Source organism: Mesoplodon mirus, assembly GCF_964341445.2.
Source record: "Mesoplodon mirus genome assembly, chromosome: 10".
NCBI classification, from domain to species: Eukaryota; Metazoa; Chordata; class Mammalia; order Artiodactyla; family Ziphiidae; genus Mesoplodon; species Mesoplodon mirus.
Window position 1 is genome coordinate 29,241,906 of NC_138986.1, and position 21,100 is coordinate 29,263,005.

General features: G+C 42.8%; 1 protein-coding gene across 2 annotated transcripts in view; it reads left to right on the top strand.

The window, feature by feature from the left end:
* Positions 1-21,100, top strand: part of SLC2A12 (solute carrier family 2 member 12) — a 60,623-nt gene that overhangs the window by 7,888 nt on the left and 31,635 nt on the right. For both annotated transcript variants that reach the window (XM_082633847.1, XM_082633848.1), the window contains exon 2: positions 11,716-13,056. In XM_082633847.1, coding sequence (XP_082489973.1) covers positions 11,716-13,056 — 1,341 coding nt within the window. The remainder of the gene's footprint in view (positions 1-11,715; positions 13,057-21,100) is intronic.

A 21,100-nucleotide genomic window follows, 5' to 3' on the forward strand; every position in this document is an offset into this window, starting at 1 on the left:
CTCAACCACTGCGCCACCAGGGAAGCCCCTCAGCCAGTTTTTGAAGGATCCTGGAAGACAGTATGGCTAAGCTGAGTCAAGAAAGTATCACTGAGGCCAATAGATTTACAGAGAGAATTCTAAGCAGAGAAGCTAGCTTGTATACAAGTTTGGAAAGGAGAGAATGGCACATTCAGGGAACTACGAATATTTTTGTCTGATGAAAGCACATAGTTCAAAGCAGGAGAAAGAGGGTTTTGAAAGAATCTGAAGGTGTAATTAGGGACCATGTTATGAAACCGTTGTGTGATAAGTATCATGAGAGGAGGAATTCTTAGGAAGAGATCTTACTGGTTTATAGAAATCAAGAAAAGTTTCTGAATGTGATGATAGTGGTGAAAGAATTAGGGAGTCTCGGATAGCTCCACCTGCACGGCTGTAAATCCTTCAGGTCTATGGGATCACCATTCTTTTAATATTTAAACAAAAGTAGCTCCAGCCCCCATAAAGTTAAATCCACATGCCCTCCACCTTGCTCAAACCCTGCCCTCTAACCCTGCTCCTCTGCCCTCGCCCATTCTCAAACACACCTGGTATACTGGTATACTTAGGAGTCTTGTGGTTTCTGATCACTTTTTGCACCAACTTCCTGTTTGCCCTAGATTTTTGCCCTTCAGTTCCTGCAGCTGGTCTTTTCTCTTATCCCTGCTCCAGTCCATGCGTGGATTACAGCCCTTTTCCTTCATATACTCAAATCCCATTCAAGCAAGTTCTTTGTTGATTCTTACCGACAATTTGAAGAGAGCTATAGTGCAATTAAATATTAGGTGGGCCCATTCATAAAAGTCTCCTGTCAAATCCACCATAGGAAATTTCTTGTAAACCAACTTTTCTAAAAGCTACAGGCCTCTTGCACTATTGTTCCCGTCTTCATTCTCCATCCCCATCCACCAGAACTTGACAAACTCTCCTGACCTTTTCTTTCATTTCTCTTATTTCTGGGTTCTGTTGGCCATTCTTTTTTTTTTTTTTTTTTTTGCGGTATGCGGGCCTCTCACTGTTGTGGCCCCTCCCGTTGCAGAGCACAGGCTCCAGACGTGCAGGCTCAGCGACCATGGCTCACGGGCCCAGCCACTCTGTGGCATGTGGGATCCTCCCGGACTGGGGCATGAACCCGTGTCCCCTGCATTGGCAGGCGGACTCTCAACCACTGTGCCACCAGGGAAGCCCTGGCCATTCTTTCTTGATACCCCTCTCTCTCCCTCTCTCTCTCACTCTCTCTCTCTCTCTCTCTCTCTCTCTCTCTCACACACACACACACACACACACACACACGAAAATTCTTGCTTCTTGACCTTTTCTCGTGTTCTCCCTCTCTCTCCCATAGACCACCACTGTATTACCAACATGACCCACGGGCTTTCCCCTTGACCCTGAGGTGGCCATCTAGGTATTTATTTTTAGTAAATAAAGTGCTCTTCCTAAGAACTTTACATCCACAGGCTTTACAATATTATTTTTTCTGCATTTCATTTCCTTAACTAAAGAATTTTTAAAGCACTAAGGGTGATTCTCAACCATTTCTGAGTACCTGGACTCCTTTTTTAAATGGAAAAACCTGGACTCCTTTATTTATTTATTTATTTTAATTAATTAATTAATTAATTTTTATTTTTGGCTGCGTTGGGTCTTCATTGCTGCACGCGGGCTTTCTCTAGTTGCGGCAAGCGGGGCTACTCTTTGTTGCAGTGCGCGGGCTTCTCATTGCAGTGTCTTTTCTTGCTGTGGAGCACGGGCTCTAGGCATGCAGGCTTCAGTAGTTGTGGCACGTGGGCTCAGTAGTTGTGGCTCGTGGGCTCTAGAGCACAGGCTCAGTAGTTGTGGCACACGGGCTTAGTTGCTCTGTGGCATGTGGGATCTTCCCAGACAAGGGCTCGAACCCGTGTCCCCTGCATTGGTAGGTGGATTCTTAACCACTGCGCCACCAGGGAAGTCCTGGACTCCTTTTTAAATAGAAAAACAACTTCAAATTCTCACATACTTTTTAAATAGAAAAACAACTTCAAATTCTCACATAGTAGTTTTCACAGTTTTATATTTATTGATTAGAAAATATAGAATGACAGAAAGCTACTCTGTATTCACTCGCACTTTGAATTAAAACCTTTTTTTCAATCACATCTACATATGTATGAAATCTTGAAGTATAGATGTGTATGTTACTATTTTTCCCAATGTTTAATAATCATTGATGGGATGAGGATCCTTTCTGAAGACTTTGCCAATTTTCAAAAATCCCTCGCTCACCACAACTCACACACGTTGAAAATCTCTGGAGACATCAGAGGCCTCTGGGTAAAATGGCTGCTGGTTTGTTCTCCAGATTCACTCCCTCTTAACTATCTATTGAAAATCCCCTTGAAAAGATGAAAAGAGATGCAAAATTACAATAGTATTAAAGCCAGATATATTCATCAATGAGTTAGAAATTACCCTTAAATAAAATGCAAATATGGGCCTAATGTATAAACTAGGGCTGTAATATTTAGCTCTCCACAAACTCTCACTCAGCACCCCTAATGAGAGAATTTTCATCAATCAAAGGATATCTCCACAGACTCCCCCGGAGCTGCTTTTTCGGAGGGTCAGAAGGTTTTGCTCCATAGTCCAATTCCTCCCACCCTATCCTGTCACCATCACTTCTCATTCTATATCTCTTAAGGGCTACAATTTTCAAAATTTCAGCAACTCTGGCTGGCTCGTTGCATTCTAGAATGTGAAATCAGTGTTAAGAAGAGACAAAGTCCAAATGAGCCACTGGAATGGTACATTCTAGAAGTTGTAATTTTGCATGTATTGTTTAAGACAAGCAAAAAATGACAGTCTGTTCATAATCAGGAGACCAAAAAGTAGAAGAAAAAAAATTCCTTTCTCAGTCCAGTGGGGTCACTCCAGAAAAATAACTTCCAGACATCAGAAATTTGGCTAGCAGCTGTGCACATCAACTGCTCCTTTGAGTCTAACTACGAGAGTTTCCAACTGCAGCTGGGTGGCTAGACTAAGGTGTGTCAGACACTGAAAACCCAACAGCTTTTCCAACTTCCTTCTTATTTCTTGGTCTTTCCCATCTGGAGAACTAGAAGATTCAGATACTCACTTAGTCTTTCTTGCAGCCAAGTTTGACTGTGGAACTCACTAGTTCTGGTCAACGAGACATTCGGGCAAGTCTTTGTAGGGGAGGAAAAAAGTTTTCCTCAACCTTTTTAGGGCCTGTGGCTGAGTCCAAAAATTAAACTGACAAAGACTAACAGAAAAGCATCCATATTTATTTAGTATAATTTTTATGTGACATGGAAACCTCCATAAGGAAATAAAGACCCAAAGACATGACTAAGCCTGAGTATTTTTATGCTAGATTTGATCAACAGTGGACAGTCATGAAAATATGACAGGTCAAGGAGTATGAGGTAAGTGTCGTGAGCCAGGGGAAACTTAGCAAGGCTGTTTGTTTGAATTCTTCTTGGTGCCCCTTTGTCTTCTGAGATAAGGATGTTCTTTTCCTCTGGGTATAACAGAGAGCACCTCTCACGTGAGGGTTTTATGACCTGCTTCGGGGGGAAGGGTGGGGGGCAGGCTAAAGCCACCTTCCTGTATCTGGCATTTTCTCAAATTCCTTCAATATACCAAGGGGTTGTATTTTGGGGTAGCATGTCCTGAACCCCATCATCTTCCAAGGTGCTTCTGAAAAGTTCCTTCCCTGATAAAAGGAAAGAGACACATGGGGATAACCCCTTGCCCTAAGCCTTCTTCCATTGTCTGCTGCCTTTGAGTCTGGTTGTGAAAGCATCTAATATCTAGAGCTGTGACAGCCACCTTGGACATATAGTGACAGACTGGGGACAAAAGCCAACCCTCTGAGGAGGCAGGAACAGAAGGATTCATAGAGTGTGAATCCTTGTAGACACCAAATTCAACTTGGTCTTCTCACAAAGTAAACAATAAATGCCCTTGTTTTTCAGGTTTTTGGTTTCCTGCCATTAAAAATATCATAAATGATTTGGGGGCTGGATAAAGAGAATGTGGCAATCTGGTTATTGTCAAGCACATTTTAAATACAAAGGCAAAGCATGCGTTTTAAGATTTCTCTTTACGGGAAACAAATACATTTTGGACAGCATCTGATTTCTGTTCTCTATAATTTAAAAAAAAAGGACTCTGTGGAAAAAAGAGATGCAGGACAACATCTGGTGATAAGAGTAAATTGAGGTGAAGATGGAACTAGCTGAGATCAGAGATGCTAATAGACCTAATATGAGATGTGTAAAGTGTCAGAGTCTAAAACTGCAAGAGTAGAATTATTATCTGAAATCTGTGATGCAGAGGATAAATAAGAGAAGCTATTCTAGGATGCATATAAAAAGAACAATAAGATAGAGATGAGGAAATGAATATATTTAGCTAATATATAAATAATTATTCCAAAACAAATGGGAAGGAAAAAAACCCCAAAATACTAGAGGAAATCTTTTCTGAGTAGGAGAACTCAACCAGTAGCAAAAAAAATTTAGAAGAAACAAGTACTCTGACTTGTCCTGGTGCAAGTTTCAAATTGAAGGAAAGATGAAAGAGAGGAAGGAAAGAAAGAAAAGAATGAAAGTCCTACAAGGAATCAGGCAGAAAAGGAGTGTTAACAACAGAGCAAAATGCAAGGAAGTACTCTTATGCCCCCTCTTTATACCTCCCCAGCCAACAGAATTTGGAGAAGATTAGTTTCAGAAAAGTGTGTCTGTGAAAGTACTACCTGGGGTTGGAAAAATAAAAGGAAAGAAAGTAAAGTTCGTACCTTTCTGTCCTAGAAAGTCCAAACAATAGTAGGTGTAGAGGAAGGCCACATTTTCTGTTGTTCTGAGTTTCATTGCATGTTAAAGAGAGGATGGGGGTATGGTGGAGGTGGGGGGAGAGTGGTTAGATAAAGGATAGTGCCCAATATTTACCATCACAGGGAGCACCACACATGGTCCAAGGCCAAGAGGCAGCATCTGGAACTTTTGACAGCTGTTGGAAACACCATACCACAACACCACACTCTCCTCACACCCTCCGTACAAGGGAGCTATCTGATTAAGCCAGTGCTCTCCTTCCTGGGCATCCAATAGCCTCTGCAGAGCTCTGGCATCAGGTCCTGTGTGGACCCCCCATACAGACTCTACTCTCAAGGGACTCCCAATCTAAGCAGGAGACAGACTAATGCAGAGTGCTGTAAGGCCTTGGACACAAAGGCAGAAGAGAGAAGAGAGATGAATGCTAACCACAGAGAGGGAGTCTGGAAGATTTTGTAGAGGGGGGATATTTGAGCCGGATCCTCAAAGACTCAGGTTTCCCTAGGCTGTGAAGGAGGGAGGCCAGATGTGCCACATGCCGTAAGTGAGGGACAACAGCATGAAGAGAAACACAAGTCTGGGAAAGGGCAGGCATTTTCCAGCAACAATCAGTGGTGCAGAAGGGCTGGAGAATTGTGCCTGGAGACTGTTGTTGGGACCTGAAAACCTGGTCCTCAGAAAGGAGACTGCTAAACATGGAATCTGAGTGACTAGTGAACAAACCTGTGCATGGGGCTGACATTAAATAAAACATAAATATACGAGTGACAGTGGAACTCTTTAGAGTCCCTGCAACGGTGCCATATTAACTGGCTAATAACAGTGCTGAAAGCGCTATAGAAATACTGATTGTATGTTGTTCAGATGCTCAGCATTTATGTAAATATAAAGTTCCAGGTGCTAACCCTTAAGTCATACTAGGTATTAACCTTAGTCTGTTGACCAACCATGGGGAAGAGAGGACCAAGGATTGGCATTTGCAGTGCTGTTACCATTCATTCATTTATTTATTCACTCAACAGATATTTATTGAGGATTGACCTTGTGCCAAAGACTAGAGGTAAGAATACAGATGTAAAGAGAGCAGGGTTTGGGGACTTCCCTGGTGGTGCAGTGGTTAAAACTCCACGCTCCCAATACAGGTGGCCTGGGTTCGATCCCTGGTCAGGGAACTAGATCCCAGGTGCATGCTGCAATTAAGAGTTCACATGCCACAACTAAGGAGCCCTAGAGCTGCAACTAAGGAGCCCGCCTGCAGCAACTAAGACCCAGCGCAACCAAATAAATAAATTAAAATAAATTAAAAAAAAAAAGAAAGTGGGGTTCTTGCCTTCAAGGTCTTTCTGTGTAAGAGGGGAAGACAAACAGGTCAATAAATGAGTGACAGAAGTATGCCTTCATATATCTGAAACCCTGCATTCTGTGCACAGCGGGAGTGCAGAGGGGCTGGGGTGGGACAGCAGAAGGTGGCAGAGCAGGGTAGTCATCATGGGGGAGGTGGCACTTGAAATGACTCTTGAATGATGGGTTGGGATTAAAGGTATTCGGAGGGAAGGAGCAGAGAAAGAGGAGAACACAAATGCAAGGCCATTTGGGGGCCACTGCAAGTTTTTCTCGAGCAAAACATGAAGTAGGAGGTCTTTTTAATGTGTGAAGTTGGGCTTCCCTGGTGGCGCAGTGGTTGAGAGTCCGCCTGCCGATGCAGGGGACACAGGTTCGTGCCCCGGTCCGGGAAGATCCCACATGCCGCGGAGCGGCTAGGCCCGTGAGTCATGGCCGCTGAGCCTGCGTGTCCGGAGCCTGTGCTCCGCAACGGGAGAGGCCACAACAGTGAGAGGCCCACGTACCGCAAAAAAAAAAAAAAAAAAAATGTGTGAAGCCTTCACAGTTGGTCAAGCTGTATAATGACCTGGCTGCCTGCTGGAAAAAGACCTGTGTGTGCACGCTGCTTTCCAGTGTGTTGCAGGTTTCAGGCCTCTGGCAAGTGTTTGCTGTGTGTCCATTATGTACCTACGCTACAATAGGCACATGGGGGAGAAAGGAAAGCAGAAAGCGGGCAGAAACTCAAATATTGTGGGAAATGGAGTGTTTCATGTGCTTGCCGGTTAAAGCTGAGGTTCTGAGTCACCGTGAGCAGGAGACAATGCAGCTATTGTGAAAGCGGCTGCAGCCTCTTAGACTGTGGGGCTTGCCTGTCCTTTGTGCCCTGGATGTGGGTCTCAGTGCTCTTTTGCATAAAGCCTCTGAGTTGTGATCACATCTTCAATAGGAACAGTTTTACTTTATTATCTTACTAAGGAATTATCAGCGCATCAAAAGGAACACAGCTGGTCTAACAAAGCAGCCAGACCCAGAGGGTAGGCATGACCCAGGAGCCTGTGGGTACCAGTTGCAAGTTTCTAGATAGTTTCTGCTTCTGTGATGTCCACAAAAGCCTGAGAATTCCTTATGGCATCTTTGGGGGGACGCTGGGATGCAAAGAAGGGCCCTCGTGGATCAAGACCATGATCCAAATGGCCAGGAATGGTAAACTTCACCATGAACTTTAAGTGCGGACTGGCTTCAGGGCTAGATGTTTATTGAAAAGGCTCTAATTATGATTCCTCACCCTCCTCTCTCCTGTAGCGCTAGCTACTTCTCCTCAGTCCACCCAGCTGCCCCAGACTCTGCCATTCGTGTTTAGGCAGACATTCTCTCTCTTTCCTCCTGTTCTCTGTCAGATTTCTTGGAAAAGTCATCTCTACTTTCTGGCATCCATAGGATAGCATCCTGCTTCTATCATCATCAACCAAAAAGTAGACACAGAAAAAGAAAAACCCACTCTATGTCTTTCTTCATTTTATTTATATGGTAAGATAGCACCAGGAAAATTTCCCATGGTGGAAGTCCTAAGATGTCACAGGGTTGAGATCTTGGAAGTGCTAGGGTCTAGCCTTCCACACTGAATTAGAATTCCAAATCCTAAATGGGCAGCCCGAGGACTGTAATGGAACCTCAGCAGTAATAAACAGCAGTCGTGAGATGAGTGGGGAAGCTATTTTGGGTCAGTAGCCCTTAAAGCATATAATGGGGAAGACATACCTTTCAAATAAAATTCAGTCAGTAAAGACCATAGCTTAATTCTGTAGCATATAACCTGTGTTGGTATCCTCCCCCCAACCTATGTGAGTATAGGGTCATAGAATGTCCTAGTGCAACTGTATAAGCTTTTGAAGGCAAATTGCCTAGATAGATAGATAATACTGTGATATATAATTTTTAAAAACTTGTAATTTTGTAAAGAGAATTTTTTATTCATATGGAGACAATTTTATTATATCTCTAAAGAATTATACTCAGTACTAGCTGCTGGGTCTCAAGAGGGACACTGACAAACCAGGATGGTTTCCAGACCCTTTGCACACATCCCAGTCTGTTAGAGTCCTATGAACCCTGAATAAAAGAACTAGGCATATGAAGCTAAGTCCAGAAAGCAGAAGAAAAAGCTAGGTCTCTCTTCTGTCAGGGGATATTTCCCCAAGACCACAAGAAGCTGGCTTTGGGACTTGCACCCCTCCCCCCATCCCCTTTCTTCCTTAACCCACTGCCTCAACTCTCTCCAAAGTAGGATAAGAGAGGGCTTCCCTGGTGGAGCAGTGGTTAAGAATCCACCTTCCAATGCAGGGGACACGGGTTCGAGCCCTAGTCCGGGAAGATCCCACGTGCTATGGAGCAACTAAGCCCGTGTGCCACAACTACTGAGCCTGCTCTCTAGAGCCCACGAGCCACAACTACTGAGCGCATGTGCCTAGATTCCGTGCTCCACAACAAGAGAAGCCACTGCAATGAGAAGCCCGCGCACCACAACGAAGAATAGCCCCCGCTCACTGCAACTAGGGAAACCCGTGCACAGCAACAAAGACCCAACATAGCCAAAAATAAATAAATAAATTTATTTATTTTAAAAAAGTAAAACTAAAAATAAGTAGGATAATAGAGCATCAAAGGAAGGAACTCTTGTATCTCAAGGGGTCTTTCTTTTTCTAAGGAGGCACTATTTCCCATCCAACAAAATGGGGAAACTAAGGGAGGCTTAGGTGGCAAAGACTGTCTTCTGCTACTCACACAGCTCTGGCATCTCTTCCCCCGTGTCCTTGACTCAGTACCCCATGTCGCCCTCTGTCCCTCTAAAACTGCTTCTGGGGTGCCTCACTCAACCTGCCTCTCAAGTGCCTCATTCTCCAGAGTCACTTATTTCTCCAACCTGAGTATTGGAGACCAACTGCCAGAGCACACACCCTAATCAGCACATCAAACTTAGGTATAAAGAACAGTGAGAAGAAGAGATACGGAGCAACGTGATATTCTTATGCAAATGTGAGAATCTGACTCAGATCACCTGTGGTAGAAGAATTTTTTGTTGAGGGTTTTAAGATCACGTGGGCAAAAAGAATATGTGGAAATTGAGAGCATGAAAGTACTTCAAAGTCATTTTGCATGTGAAAATTAAAAGAGTACATAATAAATAATAGACAATAGAGACATCACTAGAGTGTTAAGTTTCTTGGGGAGCAAGAACCACCTCTGTTTTGTTTCATTGTGATACATATAGAGAGATATCTGTACATATCTATAGACATCTCCCAGTACTAGGAAGATGCTTGCTGTGTAATGATGTTAAATATTTGTTTTCTGATTAGCTGGTTAAATTGCTGATGTAGTTTCAATTTGATGGTTTGTATTCACAATGCTCATACATCAATTTTATTTTATTGTGGATTATTGCATTTTTATTTGTTCCTCCATCTAAATATTTGATGCTTTTTACATGTTATTTTTGAAGTCTCCCATTTTCCACATGCCATCAGGATCCCAGAGATGTAAAATACCTTGGATACTTGTGGTGGGAAGGATGTCAGATTACCTTTATCTGAGCTGCTCCTTTCACCAAAGCTAAATGGCATTCTTAAACCACACCTCCTACTCCAGCAATGGCATAGTTGATCAGCCTTAGCTCAGCCTGTGATAATTGTGTGTCCAAGCACACGTTTCTAGTCCATTTCACACACAGCTCGTTCTGCTGCTTCTCCATCGCCTTTGCTTTTGCCTCCTCTTCTAAATGTTGGCATTCCCTAGGACCTCGTCCTCGTCTTGCTTCTCTTGTTCCTGTATTCTGTCTCCCCAAGTGATCTCTCCCATCCCTGTGGCTGTAAATACCAAATACACACTGCTGGATCCCAAATACATCTCTCCAGCCTTGACTTACCTCTTCAGTTCCAAATCTGTAGGCTCAATCCACTACCTGATATTTTAATCGGAACGCTTACAGGTAAAACAAGTAAACCGTTTTAGTAAATCTAATGTGGAACTTCTGGTTTCCACTTCTCCTTTCATCCCCGCCCATAGCCAGGTCCCTTCTGCTTCTTCCCTAGGTCCACCTGTGGCCCATATAGTACATAAGCCTGCATACCGGGTACTCAATATTGTAAAACCACCCAACAGACTGCTCAAACCAGGGAGCCATCTTGGGTTCTGACCCACTTCCTTACCCTCCAACACCAATTCATGAGCAAGTGTCATTGTTTTTACCCCCAAATTAACTCTTGAATCTGTCTGCTTGTCGTCAGTTCCACTCCTCACACCCAAATGCAAGCTGGCACCGTCTCTTGTCAAGACTAAGGCGACAAACTACCCCCTGCTACCAGTCTTGCCTTTTGACAACTAGTCTCCACACAGCAGCAAGAAGCTCAGAGTGTCTTCCCTCTTACTGGTCAGTGGGCATGGACCCCACTGTATTGGGAATACAATAAAAAGTTGTCACTGTGACCTGCCAGGCCTTGCATGAAGTGTTCCCTCTCTACCTACGCACTTTCACTGATCCCCCCTCCCACCTCCCTCCCCAAGCTCATGCTGTGCCCCCATACATGACATGACGTCCTGGCATCTCATAGCTCCTAAAACAGGACGAGCGATTTTCTGTGCTCAGGCCTTGGAAACTAGTGCTTCCTGGACCTGTGATACTCTTCTCTAAGCCTTTGTCTTTTTGTTTTGTATCCTTTCTGTTATGACAAGTTACAGACATGTAACAAACACTTATGTACCTACCACCGAAAAGTAATGCCTTTTAACATTTCACCATTTTCCCTCAGATGTTAACCCTACAAGCATGGAACAATATAAAGCCGCTTTAGTTCTCCTTCCGCCTGTCCCATGCCCCTTCCTCCTTCCTCAGAGTGAGTGATGGATGCTGTCGGGTCCTTTCCCTGCACCTACTTCCGCCTCCTTCTTTCTGACCCAGCCCTGAATTCGTGGAGGCGCTCACATCCTGGCCTCCCCCAACACCCTCATGTGTTTCAGCAAAAGCCAGCAGTGGCCCGATTGCGGCCAAGGAGACCGGAGGGCAGGCTTCCTGGAGGCTGTGCTGCATTTTGCCCCAGGTTCCACGCTGGGAAGACTGGGGCCCTTCCGGAGGCTGCTTCGCTCTCTGTCCTGCCCTCAAGGGTTTGCCTTAGACAGCGGGACCCGAGGAGCCACGCTCTCTGAATTTCTCATCCAACACCAAGGCAGGAATGAAACCGTGTTGTGTGTTCAGTCCTCATCATCTGTCATCTGCTTATCTCGCATATCTGTCTGCTCAAAACGAAAACCAACATCACATCACAAATAGAAGAAATAACTTTCTAAATGTCTCCACCCCTCTCCGCCCCAAAAATGAAAGAAAAAGGATTTTTCCTTCTTTAATCATGTTTTGGTTAGTGTATTATTTGACTATGATTATATGTGTTTATACTCAGTGCTATGAAAAACGTACTTAGACAAGCTTAAGTTTCCATCAGACACAATTCAGAACTGACGTGTTTCTTCTCTCTGCTCGTAGGTTGCGGTATGTTTACTCTCCTGTCGTCTGTCACGGCTGCTGTCAGCGGCTTCCTGGTGGGGTATGAACTTGGGCTCATCTCTGGGGCTCTTCTGCAGATAAGAACCTTGTTAGCCCTGACCTGCCACGAGCAGGAAATGGTTGTGAGCTCCCTCCTCATCGGGGCCCTACTGGCCTCTCTCATTGGAGGGGTCCTGATTGACAGGTGCGGAAGAAGGGCCGCCATCATCCTGTCGTCCTGCCTCCTTGGACTTGGGAGCCTGGTCTTGATCATCAGTTTATCTTATGCGGCTCTCATAGTGGGACGCATTGCTATTGGGGTTTCCATTTCGCTCTCTTCCATCGCCACGTGTGTCTACATCGCAGAAATTGCCCCCCAACACAAGAGAGGCCTTCTTGTGTCGCTGAACGAGCTGATGATTGTCATCGGCATCCTTTTTGCCTACATTTCAAATTACGCGTTTGCCAATGTTTCCCACGGCTGGAAATACATGTTCGGCCTTGTTATTCCCTTGGGAGTTTTGCAGGCGATTGCGATGTACTTTCTTCCTCCAAGTCCTCGGTTTCTGGTGATGAAGGGACACGAGGAAGCTGCTACCAAGGTTCTCGGAAAGCTGAGAGCCATCTCCGATACAACGGAGGAACTCACTGTGATAAAATCTTCCCTGAAAGATGAATATCAGTATAGTTTTGGGGATCTGTTTCGTTCAAAGGACAACATGAGGACCCGAATCATGATAGGCTTAACATTGGTATTTTTTGTACAAATCACTGGCCAGCCAAACATATTATTCTATGCATCCACTGTTTTGAAGTCCGTTGGCTTCCAAAGCAACGAGGCAGCCAGCCTCGCCTCCACAGGGGTTGGGGTTGTCAAGGTCATCAGCACCATCCCGGCCACCCTGCTTGTAGACCATGTTGGGAGCAAAACCCTCCTCTGTGTCGGCTCCTCTGTGATGGCAGCTTCATTGGTAACCATGGGCATCGTGAATCTCAACATCCATATGAACTTTACCAATATCTGCAGAAACCATAGTCCTATCAACCAGTCTTTGGATGAGTCTGTGCTTTATGGACCAGGTAACCTGTCAGCCAGCAATGACACTCTTAGAGAATCCTTTAAAGGGATGGCTTCCTATAGCAGAAACTCACTAAGGCCCATGAGAAATGACCTGGATAAGAGAGGAGAAACGACCTTGGCATCCGTATCGAATGCTGGACTAAGCCAAACTGAATACCAGATCATCACAGACGCTGCGGACGTCCCAGCTTTTTTGAAATGGCTGTCCTTAGCCAGCTTGCTTGTTTATGTTGCTGCATTTTCAATTGGTCTAGGACCAAGTAAGTATTTTATTTTTTATTCCTTCCCTCTCTCCCCTTATGAATGTTATATATTATCTTTGACCTGTCAGAGCATCCTACTGCTATAGTACCTTATACATGGAACTACTAGAAGGAAGATGGGGATGATATTGGCCACCTGATGTTTCTGCTAATGAGGAAAGTATGGTTGGCTTATATCTGCCTTGTGAAATGCGCAGGACTAGTATTCAACCAAGGATTCGTTTCCCATTATCTGTCACATGAGGATACTTTAATATCAGTTGATTAGGAATGAATTAGACCTTGAAAGATATTTGTTGCTCAAGAGAATATATTGTTTTATGAAAACAAAGTTTACTGGGACATTGTCTTCTATATCATTCTCTACTTTCTTCATAGGTGCAAGGAAAAAAAATTGTGTTTAGATTTTCTTACAGACACAAGAGTAGATGCATTCCAGTCATAAAGAAGAAGAAGGGAATTAAGAAGGAATTATTATGGGAAGGATAATGCATTATTGAAGCATATTTGATTGCTAGAGTAACCTCCTGGGGCACTTTACTTTGTCTATTAAACATGAGAATGGGAGTCAATGCATTCCCATTGAACATAGTACAAACAATCTACAGGGAGGTAGCTACAAGGTTGTTTTGTTTGATATAGTCAGTCTATTGCAGTGACAAAGTTTAATCACTTCTCTTAAGCAAACTCGAGTTTGCTAGAATAGGTTGTTAGTTGCAGTTCTTTCTTCTTTTAGCCTCACATCCAAAGTCTAAACCTCTCTGTAGGGAAGTTGTGAAGGCTCTTTTTTACGCCTCACTAGAAAATGATGTGCTTAAAAATCAAGGGTAGTCTCTCTCTACCACCCTCAACTCCTACCTGTCACCTCTCCCTCCCACTCTCATTCCTCTCCATCTCTCTCCCTTTCTTCCTCCTTCCTTTCCTCTCTTACAGAGTTGATATTGAAGCTTTTGTTTACAATGATCAAGGAGCAGACAAATTTGCTCCCGTAAAGGGAAGTGCTGGAGGTTCAAGAATAATGAGAAGACATAGACTGTGTTGAAGGAGAAGGAATCTCATGAACGCTTGCAGGTTTCTGGTGCCAGACGCTGGACAGTGTTTCTGGAGAGGCTTGTCCTAGTGATCCACTCTTAACTCTTCATTCAAATGATATGTACCCAGTGACTAATTGTTTTAATAGCCAGGAACTATGCTCAATATTAGGGAAATAGTAATGAACAAGGCAGATACTGTCCCTGTCTTCAAGGAGATTTTGGTTGAATGGATTGAGCTATGCTCCCTGTGTCTGCTTCTTTCTGGTCAGCAACCAGCAGGTGTGGCCTGCTTAATCTGTTAATTAATAACTGGACTTTCACATGGCAGATACATCCTCTCCTTCAACTCTGCTTCCTCATCTTTTAGTTTCTACTCCTATGTCTATGTGAGATCAGTCTCTAGATACTGCTTCATTCAAATTCCATAGAGGGAATCTGATGTACACTGCTTTTTGCTGTGCCAGGTCATAAGGGGTTGTTTTAGTCTAAGCAGCTATGGCTAGATTGGATTACATGATCTAAAGCACTGATGTCCAGAAGATGGCCCTTCCTTTTGCACTATGAGTAGACAGATTTCCCCATAAGGGATTGTGCATGGGCAGATAGAGGAAATGCTACAATACCATCAACCTCTGCTCTCTCTGAACTGTTCCTGGACCCTGACCCTGCTTCTTAAGACTGAAAATGATAAACATCATTAACGAATAGTTTCCTGGAAACAGGCTTCTACCATTCTTTCAAGATTCAATTATCCTGGGTGTGCACCTGTGAGACACTTGTTTTAATCAGTTTGGGTTGCCATGGCTTAGAGAACAAACATTTATTTCTCACAGTCTGGAGACTGGGAAGTTCAAGATCAAGGTGCTAGGAGATTCAGTTCTTGGTAGGGCTCTCTTCCTGGTTTGTAGAGGCAGACTTTTTGCTGTATGGGACAGAGAGAGAGAGAGAGAGAGAGAGAGAGAGAGAGAGAGAGAGAGAGAGAGAGAGAGAGAGAGAGAGAGAAGATAAAAGTAACTAGATCTTTTGTGTCTCTTCTCATAATGGCACTAATTCCACCATGGAGGCTTCACCCTCATGACCTAATTACTTCCCAAAGGCCCCATCTCTAAATGTCATCACATTGGGTATTAGGGTTTCAACATATGAATTTTGGGGAGCCATAACATGCAGCAATAACAATACTTATGTGGCCACTCTGATACATAAAGTTAATGAAATTTGAGGAAGCACCTTTTTAAAATTGTTCTTTTCAGAAACTCTTTAAAGTCTATTAGAAGAGCAAGATATGAGTGCTACCTTGTACCAAGGAATCAACTTAACCTTGTCTGTGAACCTTTCTATATCAATAAGGTTTGCTTACTTGATAAACTTCAGGTGGTATTTATTGTTCCATTGATTCCCTTTGCTGGCATCTTTTTTTCCCTATATATTCATCATAAAACTAAAAATATTTCTTTTTTGCATCAGTTTTCTTGATCCAATCTTTTGAAATATCACAGATCAATTAAGAAAAGGATGACCTCTTTGTTTTCATTCAGAGAACCTCTCAGGTTGGCAGAGGTTATGACATAACACACATTATAATATGAGAGACATTGATCTTAAACTTCCAGAGCCAACCTATTCATGGTAAGAGTCCTCCCGAGCTCATGATACTCTTCTTCTCTTTAGTTTTTGGGTAACTTTGAAAAGTACAGGAAATCCTCCGTCGCTCACATACCATTTGATACTTTATTGTATTAGATCAAGAGTTCCCCTTTTCAGGAAGCTCAATCTGATTTTGGAAACAATTATTGGAGGCTATTTGTTATTTACCTTCTAGAATTCCTTAAATAGTATTTTATACTAAGTTTTAAAAATACATAATTTAAGCTTTAGATTCAGCTAAATATTTATTGGCACCTATTATGTCAAATACTGCTCTAAGGAGTTTTTACATATTTTGGAGTACTTCATTTTACCTTCACAACAAGCCTGGGAAGAAAAGTATTCACCAAATTTTATAAATGATGACACTGAATCTCAGAGAAGTTAAGTGACTTGCTCTCATGAAAACATCTCTTGTCTTCTGAAATGGCCAAGACAAGAATAGGCAGAACTGTGTTGGTCTTGATAGTAACTGTTAATTGTCAGTTCAGTCCTCTCCTTGAAGATATATTATAAATAAGAATGAATGAAAATAGTGTATTATTGTCCATCACATGAGGCTATTAATGGGCCACTGCATTTTATGCAGGATAGAGACAGTCTCTCTTTTTCTGAAGCTCTGCTAGCTAAGCGAGCATGTACAGTTTTTATAAGGCTGAGCTACAGGATAAAAGAGAAGGAAAATAATGATGAGAATGCAGAAGTTTTTGATGTGCATTTACTTGAATAACTAAACTTGATTAAGATAATGTTTAGTGTGTATATTGGTTGGAATTCAAGCTCAGCTATAACAAAGACCAAAATAACAGTGACTTAAGATAGCAGTTTCTTTCTTTCTGTTAACAACTGGAAGTGGGTAGTTCTGGGTGCTGTGGAGGCTTCCAGCCCAGGCACCAGAAGCCTATAGATAATGTCCCCAGACGCCATGGTTTAATATTGGTTCCCAGTCTATCGTGATGACTATTTAGAGATATTAAGATGAAGTTTAAAATTTTATCACCCTTTTCTGATAGCTAATGATCCCTTGAGAATAAGTGAAATGCACAAAGTACAGTCAATTAAAGGGAGGCTAGATATTGAAAGGCCTGGATGAGAAGACAGTATGAGCAGTTCTAGCAGAAAAGCAGAACTGCTGTGAGTGATATGAGATAAGGAATCTTCTACAGGGATTAGACATCGCATAATTGTGAGAGCTGCTGAGCAAGCAAAGGTCTGGTAGGGGACAGTTAGAGGCAAAGGAGAAAGTCACTAATCAGGGCCTCAAAGAAAAGCGGGTGGAGTCTGTGAAGCCTGTGGCTTCTGCATCTGGTTGCAGCCTGAAGTCTCTGCAGGTCAGCAGTGCAGGTGGGAGGAAAAACTGGATGCAGAGCAGGGGGCAGCAAAGACAAGGGACCTTGCTAGGGCAAACTGGAATCCATAAGAAGAACCTGGAACCCACATCTGTCTCTCACCATGTCAACTCTGATGACGCAGGCCACCTGCAGAAAAACTGATATCCTTCTCCACAGAGCCCTGTCCATGTGCCTGGCCTGGTACTTGGAGAAGTTGGAGGAGGAGATCTGGGTGCACTGGCTGCTCCCCATGCCAACAAGGAGAACCAGCAGATCAAAACAATGTGTACAACCTGCACTGATGTCCAGGGCACCAACCCCCGAAGCACAGGGCTGAGTGTCACTTTGGCCTTCCAAGTCTCAGGCAAACTTCTCTTCTGGGCAACCCTTACCCAGAACTACACAGGGAAGGAAATGCAGTTCCAGCTTAGCTAAACTGACACAGTACAAAATGGCCAGAGTGATAAAATTGACTAAGAGAATAGATGTGAATCTGGAAAGAAATATTTCAGAAGGTCAAAGTCTCTGTATTCTGTCTTCAGTTTCTGTGATAGACATTTATTTCTTTTAATTAAAACATTACTTGTTAAACTATATGACTAGCTTCCATTCCATCTAGTTCTAAAGAAGCCATGAGGTCATTTCATTACTCTCTCTTGGCTTTTGTTTCTTTAGCTATAAAACTAAAAAACACTCTTTTGCTAATGCATTATAAAAGCTTTCATATTTATTTTCTCAGGAATGTTAATTGTCTCCCTTGAGCTGACCACTGTCACGTATCTCCAGTTCCATTGCCTCACGTGACTTCTTGTTCCCTTTTTCCCAATGAGTGCTGAACTTTTCCATTTTGATGCTTCACTGTCAGCTGAACACAAAGAAGCTGAGGCTGAATTCTTATTCCCCTCATGTCAAGGGGACTTGTCTTTCTTTTCCATGGGGTAGTCACTCTGCCAGTCACTCAGGTCTGACATTCTGGGCCCGTTTCCCAATCCAGTCAATGACTAAATAAATGCTCTTGGATTTTCCCTCACAAAGGGTTCCTGTGTTCATTTTTCCTTACCATTTCTGCCATCCTAGTCTACCCCTTTCAGTCTCATCCCTAGATTACTGGGAGACCCTTCCTGTGGTTCTTTCCCCTTCTAGGCCTTTCCCACACCCAACCATCCTCCATACCAGTATTCCCTAAGTAATCATGTTTCCCGTGTCACCACAAATCTTCCATGGCTTCCTACTTTCTTCCATATCAGAAGAATCAAATGCCTTTCAAGATGAAAAGAAGATTAGAAATGATCTAGTCCTACGTTTTCCTTTAGAGAAAAGAAACAAGAAACTCTCAGAGATTGAGATCACACAGAGTTAGGACTAGAACTCGGGACATCTGAAGCCTAATTCCATGCTCTTTCTACGACTATATCACTCATCCTGGAGGGAAAAGATGTGTGATTTTCAAGGTCCTCCATCATCCCACCCAACTCCCTCAGAGTGTCTGCATAACTCCAAGGGACACCATTTACATCGTAGTCTGTGGAGTTTTCTTTCAGGGCTACCATTCATATAGAAACACATATAGATTCCACATGGGATATAAAGAGAATGATGCCCCCTGGCGTTGTGACATGAGGCAATGCTTTGCCCCTCTGGGCATTTTTTTTTTCCCCGTCGCTCCCCAGCCAGGTCAAGAGAGAGAAATCATTTGTTGTGGCCTCTTTTCCTTCCCCCCTACTCTACCCAAGTCCCTCCTATCTTGAAAGCTCAGTGAAAGTCTTATCTCTTTTATGAATTCACTCCATTTCTTTAAGGTCTTTATTTGTATGAACTACTAGTTATTTCTAGTGTAGACTAGTTCAGTTCTGGGCTACAAAGAGCCTGAATTTAAAATCACAAAATCTAGGTTCTAATCTCAGTTCTTCTGCCTACTAGTTATATGTTTTTAAGTCATTTATTTTCTCTGAAGCTCTCTCTAAATCCATGAATTGGGCATAATAATACCTGTCCGATCTCACAGAGTGTGCAAGTGTTTTGGGTGTTATAGTGTGTGATATAAATGGAAGTTACCACGTGATAATACAACTTAGTCCTTAATGATATAGTGTACTGCTTTGGTATGCTTGTTTGGTTTATTAACCAGAATGTGGTTACTGGATTGTAAGCTCTTTGAGGGAAGACATGACATCTCACATTTTTTCCTTCTGTCCCTTTAAGTCAGCACTGTATATATCTGTTTGAAAACCACGCTGGGGTACCTTTATGTTTCTAAGGAGGAGAGGGAAAGAAGAACTTTAAAACTAAGGTGAATATACAGGAAAAATATTGCAGCGTGCATCTTTATCTGTGTCAAGCTATCTAGTGGGTAGGCTAAGTACCAGGAAAGCTGGGAACACTAGGTTGCCACAGAAGCTCCTGTTCCTTCTGAAACCATCATGTTTTTGCAAAACAATCCATCACTTTGAAACCACACACCTCAGTTTGAGACTCGAACCCACAATGTTCTAATCTCACTCCTTCAGGTGGGACTCGAATCCAGCTGCACTTCAGTTGGGACTTGAACCCAAAATTTCTGGCTTAGGCGGGGACTCAAACCCACAGTCTCCCAGCTGAAACCACACACCTGGTCACAGGATTTAATGGACCTCAGGTTCTTTACGTCTCAGCACAGAAGGAATTCAGTGAGAAGCGAAGTGATAGGCAAGGAGATTTATTAATATAGGACGCTTGTGAAGAATACAAGAGGGCAGGCAAGAGGACTCTACCCTGAAAGTTAAGTGGGAAAACAGGTTTATTTAGGGAGATACACACTCCACAGACAGAGCATGGGCCATCTCAGAAGGCGAGAGCCCTGGAAATATGGGGTAGTTAGTTTTTATGAGCTGGGTAATTTCATAGGCTAACAAGTGGGAGGATTATTCCAACTATTTTGGGGAAGGGGCAGAGATTTCCAGGAATTGGGCCACGGCCCACTTTTTGGCTTTTAATGGTTGGCTTTGGAACTGTCGTGGTGCCTGTGTGTATGTCATTTAGCATATGCTAATGTATTATAATGAACTTATAATGAGGCTCAAGGTCTTCTGGAAGTCAAATCTTCCACCATCTTGGACATAATCTGTTCTAACCAGTTTTTGTCATATCCTCAACAGCTATGTCATTCTTTTAAAGGTTGTGCCTTGCCGCCTTCCCTTCTGTCTCAACTGTGGTGTGAGTTTTAAAAATCTCTTTCTGTTTTTGCCTCTAGGAAAAGATGCAGGAGAGTTAGCAGTGCTCAGAAATAAGTAGTTGGAGGCATTTAGGGCACTTTGTCAGGTCATAAAGAGTTATTTGAGAATTTCACTAATTCCTACTTTTAGACACAGAGTATCTAAAAGTAGTCCCAGATATTTTGCTTTCACATGGAGAAGAGAGTCTTTTTGAGCATTTCTTAGAACAAAAGCAATGCTAATGAGATGGAGAATCTCAGTTTGAAGGAGGTTTGGGTTTGGGAAAAGGAAATAACCCTTCATCTCATTGTTTCTTCAACTTGTAATTGCTGTTCCAAGCACTGATCCGGATATTCACGCCTGAGGGTAGAAGGCAAGCAGTCAGAGACAGAATCCCAAACATTCCCTCTAAGGAAAACAAGCAGTTAATTCACATGGGTGGCTTGAGACTGTCAATTCTCTTAGGGTTTTTAAAAGAGATCTGAATAATTGTCCTTTTTTTTTTCTTGCTATGAGTTAGCCATTTCTGTTTATATTCATGCTGCAGTTCATTTTGTATTTTCTAAAGAAAACACACCATAAGAATTCCAATTCAGTCACCAAAATTGTATTCTAGAGCATTGGCATGAACCATTTGGAATTTAAAGAAGATATTTATTAAGAGCAAATTTTCATACCAGATCATGAATGCATTATAAAACTTATTAACCTGATGTGATTATTGCTCAGGTATTTCATTTAGAGAGTTTATTACTTGTAATAGAAGCAAATCCTTTGTGTAAATAGGGGCATAAAGGGAAAAGTACTTGCTGTTCCAAAGCAAGATTAAATCATCTTT